This window comes from Pleurodeles waltl, chromosome 3_1 (genome assembly GCF_031143425.1).
Source record: "Pleurodeles waltl isolate 20211129_DDA chromosome 3_1, aPleWal1.hap1.20221129, whole genome shotgun sequence".
Classification (NCBI taxonomy): Eukaryota; Metazoa; Chordata; class Amphibia; order Caudata; family Salamandridae; genus Pleurodeles; species Pleurodeles waltl.
The window spans coordinates 1010376412-1010395782 of record NC_090440.1 but is presented as its reverse complement, the minus strand read 5'-3'; the positions used below and the strand labels follow the sequence as shown (position 1 = coordinate 1010395782).

Sequence of the window (19371 nt, the reverse complement as noted above, 5' to 3'; positions counted from 1 at the left end):
ACCTATTTATTGCTTTGAAGGATATAGTTTCATCGTCTCTTTGGTGTTATATACAACCATTATAGCCTTAGAACCCGCCGTAGCGGGCTCTACCGGCTATTAAAGGCCCGCTCCCCGCGTTAACAAGGGAGAGGGACTTTAATAGCCGGTAGAGCCCGCTACGGCGGGTTCTAAGGCTATTAGAACATTCTGCCACTCAGGGCAGAATGGTCTATTAAAAAAAAAAAATTCACGGAGCCCGAGGGGATTACAATCCCCTCGGGCTCCGTGAGGCTTTGTTCACAGCTGCTGCTGTGAACAAAGCGAACATTAGAATGTTGGCGCTGCGGGCTTTTACCGGCCAGTAAAAGCCCGCAGCACTCCATTGTTTTCAATGGAGCCCCCAGCATTTCAATGCTCTCTTATGTTTTAGTGCCACCAAGAAAATTTAATAAGAATAGTATGTCATCTCACTGTTCTGTGACTTTACAAATGTGTGATGCCAGAGATCTCATGTCATTTGATCTCATGTCACTTGACTTACTCGCATAGATAGTTCCTTTTCTGTAGTAAGGCAAAAAATGTTTTTTATAATTTCTCATTGCTTTTACCACTTCAGACTTCATGTTGATTCTCATTAGGTACTTGCCTTCTAACTCCAGACACGTACCAATATTCATTACCTATGCTTGATTTCATGTGATTCAAATGTGTTTTAAACAACACAAAAGAACAGAAAATGGCCAGGCAGAATTAACAGCTGAGCTGCATGCTGCACACTCCCTTCACATGAATAAGAACCTGTTTTAAGCAAGAACAATATTGAGACAAAAGAATATCATGTCAAAAATATTCCCTACTAAAATATCAAAATATGTGTTAAAAATATTGATGAACCAACTATTGTAAAAAAGGGTAAAAAAGCATTTATGTACAAAAAACATAAAACTATTAACATATTTCAAATGAAAAATACATGCAATATGAACAAATAAAATTAAATGTAATTGACAAAATTTATAATATGAGAATAATTTCACACATATAAAGCAAGAAAAATCAATTTAAAAATAATTACACTTACCTCCCTAATACTCAAACACACATGCACATTACAAATAGCACATTATAAGCATTACATTATTAATTAAATGAAACAAATGATATTAAAACAAATACTAAATATAATATTCATTTTAAATATGTTAATATTAAATACACTCATCAACAAATTAAGTGTTCAAAAAATACAATTGACAAAAAAAATAATGAATTAACTAACATAAGTAATTATAATTTTTTTTTTATTAGCCTAAAAATCATTACAAGTAAAAAACAATAATTTAGATTGTCAATAAGTTCCCCTAGAAACATAACAACCCACTACTAAATTACAAATTAGTAATTAAACTGTAGAAGATTTGAATTACACATTAAAAGCACCTTATATGTTTAAATTCAATAGCAAGGAAACCAATAATTAGTTGCTGAATTAACATTAAAAAATGAAAAATATTAAAAAAAAATTCTGCTAAATTAAAAAATACTAATTATTTTGTTCAACATTTTAAATACACTTTAAAAATGAAAAACTGTACTAAAAGAAATCTAAATAATCAATTAAATAAGTTACACAAGTAATTACCAATCAAATATTTAATTTATATTATATTAACATTATGTTAACAATGTTTTTATAGTGTGCTAATCACCTGTGAGGGTATCCAGATGCTCCATAGCAGGTGTGTCCAATCAGTCCTGAAGGGTTTTTTCCAAAAGCCAGGTTTTCAGCTTCTTGTGAAACTCAAGAAAAGTGAGGAGGCTCTGATAAGTTGTTCCAGTCTTTAGGTGCCAGGTATCAGAAGGCGCTGCCCCATGCTCTGGGGTGTGTGCTAATGCAAAACAGCTGAACGGAAGTATCTGGAAGGTTGGTTGAAGTGAATGCAGCTGTTCAGGTAGGCTGGCCCTGTGTTGTGGAGTGCTTTGTAAGTGTGGCTGATGAGTTTGAAGCATGCATGCTTTTGTTTCTGGAGCCAGAAGAGCCCCATAGGCAGTGGTTTGATGTGGACTCGGCATGGGAGGTTGAGGACTAGTCTGGCTGTTGCCTGTTGGATTGTCTGCAGTCTTCTTGTGCGCTTCTTTGGTTATCCCTGCATACTGGGTGTTCCCATAGTCTTGTCTGCTGGTCTCCCTGGTATTGCCTGGTAGCCTCTTGAAGATTTTCTTCAGCAAGCTTAGGGTGTTGAACCAAGACGAGACCACTGTGTTGACTTGGATGGTCATGTTCAGTTTGGTGCCTATGATGATTCTGAGGTTTCCTGCTTGTGAGTAAGACGTGGTGTGAGTACAGGGTCTGTGGGCCACCAGATGGAGTCCCATGGCAAGGTGTCTTTCCTGATAGCCACCACTTCATTCTTGTCTTAGTTCAGAAACAGACTATTGGATTTAATCTGGTGGCCATTTCAGTCATTCACGTAATGAACTTGTTGCCGTGTTGAGTGTTTTGTCCTAGAGGGACAGTAGCATGTGGCCAGCATAACTGAGGATCTTTATGTTGTGGGCTGGTATCACATTGGTCAGAGTCACATAGATGGTGAAGAGCCTCAGACTTAGTGAGGAGCCTTGCGGGACTCCACAGGTGAAATCTCGTACTTCAGAGGAGTAGGGGTCATGTTAATGGTTTGAGTTGTGAGGAAGGAGCAGATCTATTTCAGCGCCTGTCCCTGAATGCCTGCTTCTTGCAGTCACTAGATTAGGATGGGAGGTGGTGTTAAAGGCTGCTATAAGGTCTACCAGGATGAAGGATGCAGTTTCCCCAATTGAGGATTATTCAGATGCCATCTGTTGCTGCTATAAAGGTGTTTTCGTGCTGTGGTTGGGCCTAAATCCTGATGTGTGCCATCAAGAAGCTGGTCTTTGGTGTAGTGGTCAGAGAGGTGCTTTGTAATGGCTTTTTCCAAGACTTTGGCTGGGTAGGGAAGGAGGGCTATTAGTTGATAATTGGTGAGTTTGGTCGGAACAGCCAAGGGTTTCTTAAGCAGAGAGTTGTCGGCTATGTGTTTTAGTGGTTCTGGAAATGTGGCTGTGCTGATTGAGGTGTTGAGGATATGGATGAGTACCTCACTAATAGGGATCACGCCTTTGTGAAAGGGGAGGGTCAGGGGGCCCGCTGAGAGGTGAGATTACTGTTTAAGGTTGTGATTTTGCTGCAAAAGTAGTTCAAGAGGTCGTTACACAGATCTTGTAATGGGCTGGTGTTGCCAGCGCAGCTGTGGGTGTGGTGAAGTACCTGAGGATTGTGAAGATTACTTTGCAGCCGTTGAAGCTGGTGTTAATTCATCTAAATAGGACCTTCCTCTTAGTTTCTCAGATTACTGTTGGTAACTTCCCTGGACAGCTTTAAACATGTCTTTCTCTGATTCCCCTTTGTTGGTTATCCATTTCTGTTCCTGTTGTTTGCAGTGTTGTTTGGTCTTTCTGAAGTCTTCTGTGTACCAGATAACTTGTGTTCTAATTGTTGCTAATTGTTGTTATATGGCTTCTTTTCATGGGGGCCAGGGTGTCGGCACAGTTGGTGATTCTCTTTTTGACGTTTTCAAAGTCAGGTGCCTGGAGGCCAGTGGGCTCCAGTTTGTTCTCACCCAATCCACCACTGTCAGGTTTTTCCAGTGTTGGCATGCTGGGCCCTCCGTGGGGGTTCTTCTGTTATGATGGATGCTGATTGTGAAATTGACTATGGCATGGTCTGTCCAGGCAATGGGTCTTTGTGTCTTTGTGTGTTGCTCTTGATGTGTCTAGTGACGTGGGTGGGCTCTGTGGCATGTTGGACTAGTCCTAGGTTTTCGAGGTTGTCAAGAAGGTTGGCTGAGTTTGAATTGGCCCAGTCTTCTAAACAGAAATTGAGGTCTTCTACATGGATGAAAGTGCTGGAGTGGTGGACTAGGCAAGCAATAAAGCCTATAATGTTGTTTGCAAATTTGGCTTGAAGATCTGGGGGCAGTAGACTAATGTTCAACCTCGGGTGAAGTTTGCTGTGATTTGTAAATTTGAAGTTGAGGTGTTCTGTGTCATTTGTTCTGGCTTTGGCAGAAGTAGTGCAGATGAAGGTGCCTTTGTACATGATGGTCATTTCCCCTACGGGACTGTTTAGGTTGTCTTGCTTGTGATTTAGTATTTGGTGGGAATGGCGGTAGCGATGTCTGACATTGAGGTTGTGGTCGGACATGTTTCAGTGAGGAAGAGGAGGTTCATTGTGGCAAGTCCAGCAGGTCCCAGATCCCCGTGGCATGCTTGCTAAGTAATGAGCAGGCATTATATTGGTGTGTGAAGCATGCAGGTGTGTTTGTTGATACATGTCTGAGTGATTGTGGGACTGAAGGTGGGTATTGTGGTATGTCCTTGGTTGGAATTACTGGAGTAGTGGTGCAGGTGAAGTGGCAGAAGAGGCAGGTGAAAGCTCCTTGCGTGTTGTGTGGTGTGGCATCCCAGCAGAAGGTGGTGGGAAGTCCAAGGATCAAGGCTTGAAGAAGAGTGGTGGCATAGTGGAGGTTTGTAGGATGACCTGGGTTTCTGGAACTGGGTGGTAAACGCCCCACCCAATTCTTTAAAAACCCAAATATCTGCTATTAACTCAAAGATTACTACTTAAATATAAACAAATTAAACTTAGAACAATATAAAACAAGTATAAGATTAAAACTCACATCTAAAATAATATTATATCTAACATATATCTAACATATAATACATTAATACAAATTATTTTAATACAACTACATTAAAGTGATCACTTAATTGAGATTATATAAAATTATATTTAAAACATATATCATATACCTAAAAAAAATATTCTTACTTTCTATAATCTGTCCCACAATATTTTAACATGATTATATTTTTGACACAATATTTTTACATCACAATATTTTTGAAACAGTATTTTGGTCTTTGCCTCGCCTAAGAGTATTTTGAAGTACTTGTGTGATTAAACAGTATTTAAAGATGCAGTGCAGGTGATTTGAGGGTTTAAAATGGGCATATGTTTGGTCTCACGCTTATTTTAACTTATTTTGAGAGCCCTTTCCTGGGGTCTCAGCACGGTCAGCTGGTACTGGCTTCATTTGTGACAATTGAGTTTGTGTGCCACTGGTGCCCTGGTGCCAAAGTACTTTAGTAATTCAATTGAATACCCACATGCTCCAGTCAGCATTTTAACACTCTCAAGTTAACTGGGTGAAACTCAGGAAACTCAAGATGGTGATGTGAGGCTAGACCACAATAACAACAATATCAGTCAATAAGGCCACCTTCCTCTTACGGCTAAAGGGACTCCTGCAGGTGTATGCAGTCACAATTTGAACCCAACTCCTGTGAGATGCATGTCCTCCTCTTGAAGAGGATTCCCAGTCTGCCACCTGCATTGAAAGGAAGACAGGAGCAGGTCCGCATTTCGATATTAGAATCTCAAATGGCTTCTGAATCACTAGGAAAATGGGTAGGATAGGGAAGTTTCCTTCTTTTTTATCACTTTTAAGGCTGTTTCTCAATAGCTTGCGGCTGTATCTGAGGCCACAAGCCATTCAAGGAACTTCATTTTCTGAAAAGCAGTGGTATCCATTTATAAAGGGGGTACAGTTGGTGATAGACAGCTTCCTCAAAGTAAACAAACCTGCAGTATCAGAGGTAGTAAACAGCAATCCAGGGGAAATATGCGTGCTGCCCCCAATGTCACTTTGTATTTTAACATTTGTTTTTTAATTTGCAGTCCTGTCCCTCTTATGATAGAAGTTTCAATTATGCTGTTTCATCGTTGGAACAGAGGGATTGTGATCTGTCTTCCTTTATATTAGGCATATTTTCAGCCACAATTCTCGTGAAAGGTCGTGTTGCCAAGTGCCAGTTTAGTACATCCGACACAGTGGAAAAAGATCATTGGATTACATCTCAACTCTTTGCCAAGCCAGTTACTGTTTTGCGAACCAGTTCTTTGCACATCTGTCCCGTAATTTCTTTAGGAAAGCGTGCAAGTTTAACTTAAAAAAAACTGTAAGCAGTCACTCTCTGTTAGTAAAAGTAACTGAATACTTTGAGCATACACCAACTGTGGAGATATATCTTTTTATCTTGGTGGCTGCTTTGCTGACTCATCTGCCTAGTATTCAAAGGCAAACTTTATGCATTGTGCACTTCAGTCTCTATATTTACAGTGAAGTCATTCTCTCAACTATTTCAGATTGTCTGTGACTGGACATCTGCTGAAACATTGATGTGATACATGAGTGCCCTCCTTCAAATAACAGAGAAAGGACCAGACCATGGGACTGTAAAACCTATTTGGACTTTGGCGGCAGGGATAGTCCCGAAGCTCTGCCCCATGTATTATATTTTCATTATAACCTAGGGCACTTGTAATTTGATATCTGTGAAATTTTCCATTCACTGAACTCTAAAGGCCTTATTCTGAGTCTGGCGGTCACTAGAACACCAGACTTGCAGTGGCGGTCCGACCACAACATTACAACCCTGGCCGTCGGGTCTCCAGGAGGTTGGTGGCGGTCCTAATCTGCGAGGGATTATAAGCTCGTGTTCCACCAGCCTTTTCATGGCGGTAGCACTACCATGAAAAGGCTGGTGGACAATGGGTCCAGGGGGCACCAACACAGCCCATGCAGGGGCCCCACTGGCCAGCACTATCGCAATGTTTACTGCTTTGCAGACAGTGAACATTGCAAGGGAACTGGTGCACCCTGCAGGCTACAGCATTGCCGCATACTTGATTACGAGCCGGAGACAATGCTGTAGCTTGCTTACCGCTATGCCAGCGTGCACAAACTCAGGTTTCTGCCTGCTGACCTAGAGGGAAACTCTTAATGACACCGGTGAAGAGGTCACCGCCTAGGCGGCTGCCACCCTATCAGGAGTTTGGCAGACAGGCTTTCCCACCCACTAAACTCAAAACAGGGCCCTAAGTAAGGCCATTACATAGTGAGTCTAACTCTGAGATCAGTGTCTTTTCTCTAGCTCTTTGAGATGCTCTCAGAACCTCAACTGGCTCCAGACTCCTCAGAACAACTACAATTTTCCGTGCAGCCTGCTTTATTTTCTCTGCACGATTACCACGAGCCAATTAGAAAATTTCTTCTTAAGGCATCAACCATATTCCCCCTCCCTATCTTTCTTAACTTACACATTCAGGAAAGCGTTTGAACCACTTTAATTCACATAACCCACATAAAATGAGCAAGCATTTACTTTGGCCAAATAATGAGCGCTAAACTTTGGGTATTCTTGATACTTGTACTGCTAATCAACACAGAGTATGTTTAGTAAGTATGACAATAACTGGTGAAGAAGACTTTAGTTTAGTGCTTGGTTTACATAGAAATGCAAATGGTCAATAATAAGAAACTATAAAAAAGAAAGTAACATATCAAAACTTCTAAAGTAAATTCAGCCACAATAGTGGCATGATCGAATTATTATATTTAAAGAGAGACTTTTAGGAGGTGAATGCAACTGATGAATGATGTAAACACACCTATTTTATTCTTAGATGCAGCTGTGTGGAGCCAGGTAACCCAAGCAATCAGACCTTGAAGGACTGGCAAGAACAGAATATCACAGTATCTGACATTCAATGGGAGAACTTAACTGTGTCAGTAAGTACATTACTTCAATCAATTAGTAATTAATTTACAACATATTTATGCCTTGATACCTAAACTTAAATCTGTATATAGTTTTGAACGATTGAGTAAAAATAAATTACTGTGTTTGAATTATTATTCGTGATACGTAAGCATCGTCACAGGATGAATATGCTGAATCTTTCATTAATTATTCATTTTAAGACTTTACTTCAAAAGAAGCAATATAAATGGCTGATGGCATCTGACTCTACGGCAGTGATCTGATTTGGTCACCCAGAGCTTTGTCTATAGATAAATACCATTCACTTATTTCAATTAAAAATGTAACCAAATTTAAGAAAGCAGAATGTTTTGAGATCCCTATTGCAACTGTTTTTCCAGGATACTACATCTTGCATAGCACAGGGTGTGGGGGAAAGAGGGGTGATTAAGATACATCATTTAAATAGGATGGGAGTTTGCATTTTGGGACAGGAACCATTGTCACAAATAATACAATGAAATATGTATTACAGCAGCACCTTAAATTTAGAAATGGACATGATACCTACTAATCAAAGAGAAGAGGTGCAAAAAATGTAGGAGTTATCAAGGGCATTGCCATCATTGGTGCAGCATAAGCATGTCCCCAGGCCCAGATAATGTTGGTGCCCTGGCCTGTCTGCAGCAGCTATTACAACTCATTCTGTTGTGCCATTTAGATCAGTGTATGCATTGTGTCTTTAAATTTGATCCCTGATTCCTCTCTGGAGTTGGGGGTTTGGATGGTATGCTTCTGATGGAAAAGGTGTGTGCTTTGCATGCAATCTGTATAAAGGCTGGGCCTGTAAGTGAGTACTGCAGCATCTCATTACCTAAGAGAGCTGCATAATGTTAGATCTGTCAGCCTTCTTCTCCATTTTTTCTGATCTCATTTTTAGCTGGCTGTAGGACTCTGTGCGTTTTAGTACTGCTAACCAGTGCTAAAGACCTTGTGCTCACTCTTTAAAACATGGTTCATTAGCCCATCCTCAATTGGCATATTTCATTTACTTTTAAGTCCCTGGCAAGGTGGTACTATCTGTACTAAGGGCCTGTAAATGCTACTAGTGGCCCTGCAGCTCTAACTGTGGCAAAGACTTGAGTAGCCCTTTCAAACATGTCTTAGGCTTGCCATTGCAGACTGTGTGTGCAGTTTTACAATGCTACTTCAACCTGGCAAGATAAACCTTTGGCCAGGCCCAAACTTCCTCCTTTTTAATACATATAAGTCAGCCCTAAGGTAGATTCTGGACAGTCCAGATGGCAGGGTGCACTGTATTAAAAATACAGGACATGATCTTTTAAGTTCTACATGTCCTGATAGTGAAAAACTCGGGTAACATACATTTTTAAACTATTGCAAGGCCTTTGGAAGTGTGATTAAAAATCCTTTTATATGTTGAAGTCAGATTTTAAATTACAGTTTTGAAAATGCCACTTTTAGAAAGTTAGCATTCTCCTGCCTTATCCATGCAGTGCCTGTAGCCTGTCTCTGGGTCACATGACTGGTTGTATTTGGCAGCTGGGCTTTGTGCAGTTCTCCTAGACAGCCACACACAATAGAGAGCTTAGGTGTGCCTCAATTTGCTATCACTGGCATGATGGCAGGGAAGACCTCGGCCCAGCCATACTTACACCTGACTAGGTTGTGTCCTTCCATCACACAAAGGATCGCATACCCTCTGTATTTAGTCTGGAGTCAGGGTAAGGGGGGCAGCAAACCTGTGTACTTCAAAGGGAAACCTTAAGAAGCTTCTCCCACTTCAAAGGAGCACTGGTATAAATTGTGGACCTCAAACACCAACTCTTCAGTACACTTCTGGAATTATGGAGACTGCCTGGAAGAAGGACTGCTGTGCTGCTGAAAGGACTGCCACTCTGCTGGACTGCTGCCCTGCAGAAATACTTCCTTGCTGGAGTGCTGCCTTGCTAGATTGCTGCCCTGCTGCCCTCCTGCCTGAGTTAGAGTGACTGGACATACAACTGAACTCAGGAATTCCAGAGTGATGCCAAGTGTTAGTCTGCTGGCCTACTGTTTAGAGCCTCAGGCTCACAACCACCACCTGAACCAACTCCCAGATCCAGCCCATGACCACCAAGTGTTGCCCCTCAGTGGTTCTAAATTAAAGTTTGTGAACTCTTCACAACCACAAACTGGCCCGTTGGCACCAAAACCTTGTCGCTGGTACTGCGCCAATGCAAAGTTCCATCATTCTGACTCATAGTGCTGCAGCATCGACCACTCCCATGAAGTGCCACTGGAAAGCTCCGGCCCAAATGTTCATGACGACAGTGGGATCTTTGCGCTACAGCGACAACTGTCTGAACACCAGGCCTGCTCTCACGCTACATTGACCACTGTCCGCAAAACGTCCCTGCTCCTCCCGGCCCCCTCTACTGTGAATGGGAGTCTTTGCACTGGACTGAGAAAGTAACTTTCATCTGGACTAATCTGGACTCTGCATCTGACCTGTTTTCCATCACAGTTGGACTGAATTTGGGACTCTTTCCCAGTCTCACACAACCAGATAACGGCATTCCCGTCCTACTGATTGGATTTTTGTCATTTTGGTCTTGCTTTATTTAATAAAATGTGTTCAATTTTTCCAAAATGTTGTGGGATTTTTTTTAATTGATTTTACACTTCATTACAGTTTGAAGTGCTACATAAATACTTTACACATTGCCTCTAAGTTAAGCCTGACTTCTCTGTGCCAAGCAACGAGAGGGTTGAAAACAAGTTGACTTGGTTTTGCTTGTGACTTTACTCTGACAAGGATTGTGGTTGCTGCTTGAGTATGCTTTCACACCCTCACCCAGGAACCCAATTTCTTGCAACGTGTGTGCTTGTAAGCTGATACATTTGTAGCTGATATGCTATTAATGGAATTCGTATGAGCAACCACTCTTTCCTAACCTAAACATTATGGTGGCAAGCACAATGAGCCTAAATATATCTCTAGAGACCTGGTTTTCTTCCATAGAATACCCTTTAACCTCAGGGAGTATCCATGTTCCTTAATTTCCAATTCTGTGGGCAACACTCTATGCAATTCAAATGCTCTTAATATAGCCATTGTGAGCAATTGCTGAAAACCACCACCTTTTCCTACTAAGTGTAAAACTGAGGTTTCAGAAGCGTAATATATTTTTTTCTGATAATAATATGTTTGAGAGTTTGTAATGGTGGTAGTGAGAACAATGTGTGACTGGCCTGAAAGGATATCACGGCAGAAGACCTAGAGATGTTCATGTGGTATTATGAGAGAGCTTGATAGGGTTATGGAAAGTTGGATGACTTTTGCCAGGCAAGCTTGTGTAGCGGAGTAAAGTAATACTTTCTAGTTCTAGGCGAGAGCAGTTGGTGTAGCATGGGAGTATCCTGGGCTGATTCCAGGAGGAATAGGAGGGAATATAACTAGTGATGAATATCCAGGGAGGGTGATGGGTCAAAGTGGTGGTGCTTTATATTGCATTGAAAGAATAGGGGTAGGTTGGGCTGGGAGTGGTAGTGACAGCAGAAATGTTCCAGGAGTGTGATGAGTGGGTGTCAGTAAGGAGGGCAGCTAAGGAGCATTAAGTTTTACCTGATATTACTAGATGATCTTGAATGTTGATTTAGGAAAGCTGGCACTGTGTATAACTTGAAGGTGGCAATATGTTTTACTCAGCATTGTTTTGCCTTGCTTACCTTGTTTTCCTTGGGCCACCCCTTATTTACTGACTTGCCACACCCATATTTGAGCAGTGGTTTCATATTACTTGGTCACAACAATGTGAAATTTCTTCAATTTCTCATGGGTAGTAAGTGTTTGACTGGGTTATAATTGGATGTTTACATAGATTTGTTTCATCATGCATCTAAAATCCCCTTTATGAATGACCTGAAGGCCTTCGTACTTTGCATGGGCCTATGTAATTTTACACATACATTTAAATAATCTGGTTCGTAGTGGTTACGTTTACATCTGCATACTATGCAGCAGTGGGAAACCAAGTGTAGCCCTACTCTCTGCTAGCCCTGTTCATTCTACCTTATTTTCTTGCATGAAAACTGACAGATGGGGTACTCTCCTCATATCTGTCACAAAACTGCTTTTGAATCCAGTTCTCTTTATTTTTCACTGTACTGTTGAGCATTGTAATGTGCTGGACTCAATAAAACTCTGTATTAAATAGATAAATACAGCACAAGTTGTACAAGGAAGACGTTTCTATGTAATAAAGCACTAAATAAGTCTCCATCTTTCAAAATATTTTACGCTATATGAAAATAGGTCCAGTTGGTGAAAGATCTACATGTACTGATTTGATTTACACGCACAGCAAAGCATCATCTCAGTACGTTGAACAGTATAGATTGCTTGCTATTCAGAAGGCCACAAGGCAAGCAGAAGCTGCTGAGCCTAACTGTGGAGGTTAAGGACCTTTAATCCTGATGATCCAAGGCTTTATCTACCCTGCATCCTGAGCAACTGGGTCAAGCACTCCATCAGCACTTGACCCTCAGTGGTAGTGTGGATCAAGCAGTTCAAGACTTCTCAGGGAGGAGGTGGATACAGAGGGTGGGGAAAAAACAAGCTTACAACACAAAGGGGCATATTTATACTCCGTTTGCGCCGGAATTGCGTTGTATTTTTTTTACGCAATTCCGATGCAAAACTAACTCCATATTTATACTTTGGCGTTAGACGCGTCTAGCGCCAAAGTCCATGGAGTTTGCGTAATTTTTTAGCGTGGACACCTACTTTGCGTTAATGATATGCAAGGTAGGCGTTCCCGTCTAAAAAACTGACTCCGAGGCATGTGCACCGTATTTACACTCCCGGGCAAAATTCACGCCCGGGAGTGGGCGGGTCAAAAAAAATGACGTACGGCCGCTTTTGTGCCGTTTTTTAGCGCCTGGTCAGGGCAGGCGTTAAGGGACCTGTGGGATCGGAAGGAGCCCAGAGGTGCCCTCCCATGCCCCCAGGGACCCCCCCTGTCACCCTTGCCCACCCCAGGAGGACGCCTAAGGATGGAGGAACCCATCCCAGGGACATGAAGGTAAGTTCAGGTAAGTGTTTTTTTTAAAAAAAAATTGTGGCATAGGGGGGCCTGATTTGTGCCCCCCTACATGCCACTATGCCCAATGACCATGCCCAGGGGACAGAAGTCCCCTGGGCATGGCCATTGGGCAAGGGGGCATGACTCCTGTCTTTGCTAAGACAGGAGTCATTTCTATGGGGGTTGGGAGTCGAAAAAAATGGCGCAAATTGGGTTGAGGCGAAAAATTTGCCTCAGGCTGACTTGCCCCATTTTTTGGCGCCCAACCTCCATATCCCCCTACGCCGGCGCTGCCTGGTGTACGTCGTTTTTTTTCACGCACACCAGGCAGCGCCGGCGGCTAACGCCGGCTAACGTTATTGAATAAATACGGCGCCCGCATGGCGCTTCAGAATGGCGTTAGCCGGCGCTAATTTTTTTGACGCAAAACTGCGTTAGCGCCGTTTTGCGTCAAAAAGTATAAATATGGCCCAAAGTACGTTAGCAGCAATAAATACTGTCTTTTATGAGAAAAGTAGCCTTTATATATGAACACAAAGTGAAATATGGCATACAAAAGCAATGCACACAGCCCTCTAAGGTTAGGGCTTTAGTGTTCAATAGGCAGGCCCCTGAGTCCCATTTCCATCTCATTAGTGGAAGTGAATATTCCCCATTCATTATAGGTGATATTCAGGTTAGGCCCCAGTCTTACCCATACCAGCAAGAGTTGGACAACCAAAGTCTCCAAGATCATTTTGCAGGCATGGAGGCTACTTTGGCTGCCTTGGGTGAGTAACACTGGTCTGCATGGAAATGACTGGGTATTCTCGGCGCTCCTCAGGTATGACAGTAAGTTTCCATTGATCCTTCCTGCATGTGGAGGGGAAAGTGGCTTTCCATGGTTTATAGTTCTGACCCTAAGTCAGGGTTTGGGCCAGCATGGGTCAACGTGTTGGCCTCTCCTCTAAACAATGGCATCAACTGGCTATGATCCTTGTCTTTTGTGGCAGTCCCCCATAGCGTAAAGAGTTTCCACTCCTACTCTGCATTTGGCAAGGCAGCAAGTTCTTCTTCACAGCGGCTTCCTCTGGCATACAGGGTCACCGACTCTCCAGCCATACAAGGGCAATGGGCGGATAAACATAGCTAACTTCACATCAGCCTCCTCTGGTATCTGTGGTCACCAACGTACATACCACACACAGGCAATGATCTGATCGGCATGGTTAACTTCACCTGCCCCTCTCGCATATGCGGTCAACAACTTTCCCTATACACACAGGCAACATTCCAGCTGGCACGGCACTCTTCCTCTCACACATCACTACAGGGATCCACACATCAGGATCCCTCACTGGCTCTTGCATCCTCAAGCAATCTTTTGTTTCTCACAGGGCATACTGGCCTTGGTAAGCTGGCAGGCACTGGTGCTCCAGGGGCAGGTGGTCTTGGAATTCCCCCAGGTGATATCCCCTCAACCAGCTGTGAGACTGGCAGGCCTAAACGCCCAGTCCAAGTCACAGGCAGAAGTCTTGCAGTACTTTTCCTCCTTGCGCAACCCATCTGGTTGCTTGGTAGATGACAATTTTGCGGGCCTCAAGCTCCTCTTCTTATAGTCCATTTCCAGACACCAAATGTGATTTAGGGTCTTAGTCTTTGAAGTTTGTTTTGGGGGACTGCTTCCTTTTGAAGTGCCCCCTCCTCTTCACAGCCCTTCCTCCAGAAAGCACTCTGTTACAGTAGAAGTGTCTGAAAATCTTATAGCCTCACAAAATAGGCCATGGGGGTGACTGGTGGTTCACACCTGGATGTCAGTCACTGTGGTATATGTACCAAAAGGTTACCCTAGTGCCCCAGCACTACTTTTTAAGATTCTCTTATCAGCCCCATCTCTTTCCTGAGGTGTGTCCAGGCCTTTTTCCAGTGACCTCTGTCTGAATCATAAAGAAACCTTTGAAATGTACTAAAGAGCCTGGGTTTGTCCTGCTGTGTGCGTGTATGTGTCCAACCCAGTCTATAGGTGTGCAAGCCGCAAACCAGTCTCACAGTATTCCTCTATCTCTTCATCCTCCAGTCAGCCTTGGGTCTCCCAAAATGGAACCCAGAATGTTCCACCTACTATAGCATTCATAGGCACACATACACCCAGCCTATGCAGATGAGACAAACATGCACAGCATGACATGCTTACTTGCAGTAGGCAAAGGGCGAGTTAAGCACACCGCAGCAGAGCTTTTCATGAGTGAGCCTGTAGACCTCAATCCACTGACACAGGTGAAAAAAAGCTTGTTCACTCCTACTGATCACTAATCAGTATGCTGCCACCATTGCGCTCCTGCTACTTAAATCCTGAGAAAGGCAGCAGCCTGTCGCCACTATGAGGGTACTGCGTCAAAAGGGGGCATACCATTGTTTTCAATGGGACCCCATGTACTGCAGGATTAGACCCAAACTTTTGGCCCTAATCCTGCACAGTACATCAATAGCGTCAAAAATGTTGAGGCTATTTCCCTCTCCTGCACCATGGTGTGCCTTACATAAAATACGGCGCACACATGGTGACAGTAGCAGGGCACAAAGAGATGCAAGAAAAGTGGTGCTGCATTGGATGCAGCGCCACTTTTCTTAAATTCGGTTCTATGTTTCATAGACATAATATGGGATTCCATAACAATATATCTGAAGAGGTCTCTTTAAACCAACCAAGCATTAGTTCAGCACGCCTAATACAACAGAAGGTTTAGACTATTGACTTTATAAATATCTTATTTAGAAATATTTCTTTTCAGTTAGTGCTCACATGTGGTTGTTCCTATTTTGTCTATACATTTATTTTGGAGTTTCTTCATTCTGGGCATGTAACCCTTTGGTTGTTTCATAGTGCAATGGAAATAGGTAGAGTAATCAATCTGAAAAGACAATAAAGGAGGAAGCCACATTAAAGTCATTTAGTTGGGAGCCAGTAGATGTTGTTCTGCAATCGCGGCCCATGAGACTTCAGAAGGTTGGCCTGGAAAGCAAGTCTAAAGAGTGCAGTTTTCAGGAGTTTCCTAAAGCACAAGTGAATGGGTGTGATCTCATTGAGGGGCTTAGGAAATTGGGTTGTTGGTTGTCTGAGGTTGACTATGAGACAGCGTGAGTCCTTCCTCCCTCTGCCCCTCTATCTGGGCCTCTGTAGCCTTCGTTTGCGAGTGGCATGTTCAGACGTCTGAGCTTTCGGGACACCCTGGGCAGCTGCTCCTCCTAGCTCTTCTATCACTAGTGCAACTCAAGACAGTCAATGGGCATTTGCAGGCTAACTAGGACCCTTCTCTGAGTTACCGCCCCACCCCACTCCAGGGACACAATGTCCATAAGGTGAAAGAAGTCCTGCCCAGGGGCTGAAGTCACCCTACCCACCTGACCGTTGTACTGTTCCGGAGAAACTAGCCTTTCCACTACCATAGTCTGGCTAGCCCTGGTGTCCCTCCATTTAGTGATGACTTACACGCTCATGGATCACCAATTTACCCTCTGAGTTCACCTCCCAGCTAAGGGAGATCATGGCATGATCTATGCCCTGCTCCTACGGGCCTACTTACCCCTAATGCTACCCCTGTGGAGGTCCCACCAGTGGGTGGTTCCTTTGGACAGACAGAGTCCCCCTGTATGTGTCCTAGTTGGGAGCAATCAAACCTGCAGGGTTGGAAATGGGGCGCCCTGGACCACTGCCTACCAGAACTTGCCTCCTTCTTTTCAGAAAGGACATGGGATCCCTTTCCTTTCCCCTTACCTTGAGCCTTGCCTGGGTCTCCCTTTACCTTCCCTTCAACCTGCTAGGGGGAATCTAAATCATCTTTCTTGAAGTCACCCCCAGGTACCTTTTTGGACACTCTGTTGATGACCCAGAGGTCTGCCTCCTCAGCAAACGTGCTGGGGTCAGCAAGTTTCCTATTAATCAAATGTTGACGCATGTTGGAACTTGCCCTTTTTGCAGGGTTATGCTCAAACTTTTGCCTTCTCCCTCATATTTTGTCTGACCTTTTCTGTTGGCTTTAGGACTCTGGGCACTTTATCACTGCTAACCAGTGCTAAGGTGCTTATGCTCTGTGTCTAAAATGCATTGGTGATTGGTTTCTTCAAGATTGGCATGTTTGATATACTAGTAAACCACTAGTACAGTGCACAGGTATGCCCAGGGACTGTAAATCAAATGCTACTAGTGGGCCAGCAGCACAGATTGTGCCACCCACATGAGCAAACTTGCAAACATGTCTCTTGCCTGTAATTGCAGTGTCTGTGTGTGCGGGTGTAAACTGCCATTTCAACCTGGCAAGTGCACCCACTTGTTAGGCCCAAATCTTCCCTTTTTCTACATGTAAGCACCACTAAAGTAGGCCCAAAGCAGCCCTGTGACCTTGGTACAGTGTATTTAAAAGATAGGGCATGTACTGGTGTGTTTTTTCATGCCCTGATAGTGAAATACTGCTAAATGTGGTTTTCATTACAACAAGACCTATATCTTTGAAAGGGTAACATGGGGATTGCCTTGAAATAATGTATTTTCCATTGGGAGCGGATATAGATGCGGAGTTTGGTGTCTCTGATCTCACAATTTAAAAATACTACTGCGTTTTGAATTGTGAGTTTGAAAATGGCACTTTTAGAAAGTGGGCATTTTTTTGCTTAGCTTTCTTGCTTAACGATTCTCTGCCTCTGTCTGTCTGCTGCGTCTGGGTCAGGATGACAGTTGTGGCCCATCACCAGGCTGATTGGTCTTTTTGAGCTAGAGTGGTGGGAGGAGCTGACACCTGCACCTGAACAGGGCTATGCCTGTTCTCACACAAAGCAGTCTCTAACTCCCTGGAGTGTGTCTGGGCCAGGGCAGGGAAAGAGACAGGATCTTGTGCACTGCAAACACTCCTCTTTGAAGTTTTCCTACTTCAAAGACAGAAATGGGTATGATAATTGGACCTCTGACCCCAAATAGTTAGAAACCTTCTGGACTGAGGGCATTTTGCCAGGAAGAAGAGCTGGATGTTGTAGGAGGGACTGCCAATCTGCCTGTTGCTTTGCTGGGCTGCCCTGATGCTTGCTGCTTCTGTTCTGAGAGTGAAAGGACTGGACTTTGATTTCTACATCCTGCTTCCAAATGTTCTACAAGGGCTTGGATTGAGCTTGCCTCCTGTTAAGAAGGCTCAGGTACAACAAATACTTCATTTGGCAGCACCTGGTCTCTCTTGCTAAGATTCTTGACTTGCGAAGTGGTGGCAAATCTAGCTCCTGGGTCCTTCGGAGTGAGTTCTGGTGCAACTAATCAAGCACATCAAACCCAGAGTAACTTCGGAACCGGTGCCCCTGTCTGACTCTGTGCTGCTGCCTGCTGCGGAGCCGTGGTCCCCGCTGAGTGTAACAACTGTGAGTGACACCCCAGGACAGCTGCTGTCCCAGGGCCTCCCAAGTCCTACCTCATCATGAGTCTAGAGCACAGTGTAACAATGTCCGTGGCACCTGACTCCGCCACAGCACGTGTGGCCCGTGGTGTGATTGCGACTCCACAAAGTCAGTGCCTCGCATCATGACCTGCTAGATTCGTTGACCTCGCCTTGTATAATTTACCTGTGCCTCGCTGCCAGCGCAACATCACCTCTCCTGCAACCATAATGAACTGACGCTTCAACTCCTCTGACTAGAAGTAAGGAACCAATGCCTCATCTCCCTGGTGGCAGTAAGGAACCAATGCCTCACCGGCTCTATCTATGCCTCACCTCCCCTTCTCCATGAAACATCTTTTTTTCCTCATAGTTTTCCAAGGTACTGTACCCGGGGTACATGCAACTCCATGACCGGCCCACACTCCCTCATGAGTGCTGTTAGAATGTTGCAGACAACTTCGTCAAGAAATCGTGATAGCCCCAGTTTGAGCTATTGTGTTTCTAAGTGCTATACTAAGAGTTAATCTTTGAAAACGTGTATCTTTGCTTGTGCATGTTGGATTTTTGTCATTTTGGTTTTCTTTTACTCAGATACATATTGCCTATTTTTCTAAAACCGGTATGGAGTACTCTTGTGGTGTTTTCACTGTGTTACTGTGTGTGTCTACAAATACTTTACACATTGTCTCTGAGATAAGCCTGATTGCTTATGCCAATCTACCAAGGGGGTAAGCAGGGGTTATCTTAGCTGTGTGACTCCCTTACACTGAATAGAGTTGATGGCCCCTACTTGGACAGGATGCAACCCACTACCAACTAGAGACCCCATTTCTAACAGTGCAGCTCTGTAAAATAGGTGTTTATCATACTTTCTCTCACAAGCAGGGTGTATAGTCCATTGAAACCATCTACCTTGCTGTCCCTCACTCAGCCCTACAGTGCCTTGCTGTCATACTCTATGAAGTCCATCCAAGACTGGTTTGAATGTTTGTGGCTCTCCCTGAACGTTAGCCTGTATTTGTCAGGGGTCAACCCAAATTTGGAATTAATAATAGCCTTCATGGGGGCATACTTGGTCTGGTCCTCTACCTCTAGTGTCAGGAGTGTGCCTCTCCCCACTGTGGCCATGTACCTCCACAATCGCCTCCCCTAGTACTCCTCTGGATCCCCCTGTGTACCCTTAGGGCTACTTCATAGCTACTTAATACTTCAAACCATTTAATATCCCCACCACATAACTGGGCACCAGGTCTTTGGGTATGCAGACTTTCACCTCTCAA

At 43.7% G+C, this 19371-nt stretch overlaps 1 protein-coding gene across 13 annotated transcripts in view; it reads left to right on the top strand.

The window, feature by feature from the left end:
- SLC4A10 (solute carrier family 4 member 10) overlaps positions 1-19371 on the top strand; it is a 1044586-nt gene that overhangs the window by 774593 nt on the left and 250622 nt on the right. For all 13 annotated transcript variants that reach the window (XM_069224249.1, XM_069224250.1, XM_069224244.1 and 10 more), the window contains exon 15: positions 7532-7637. In XM_069224249.1, the coding sequence (XP_069080350.1) occupies positions 7532-7637 (106 nt within the window). The remainder of the gene's footprint in view (positions 1-7531; positions 7638-19371) is intronic.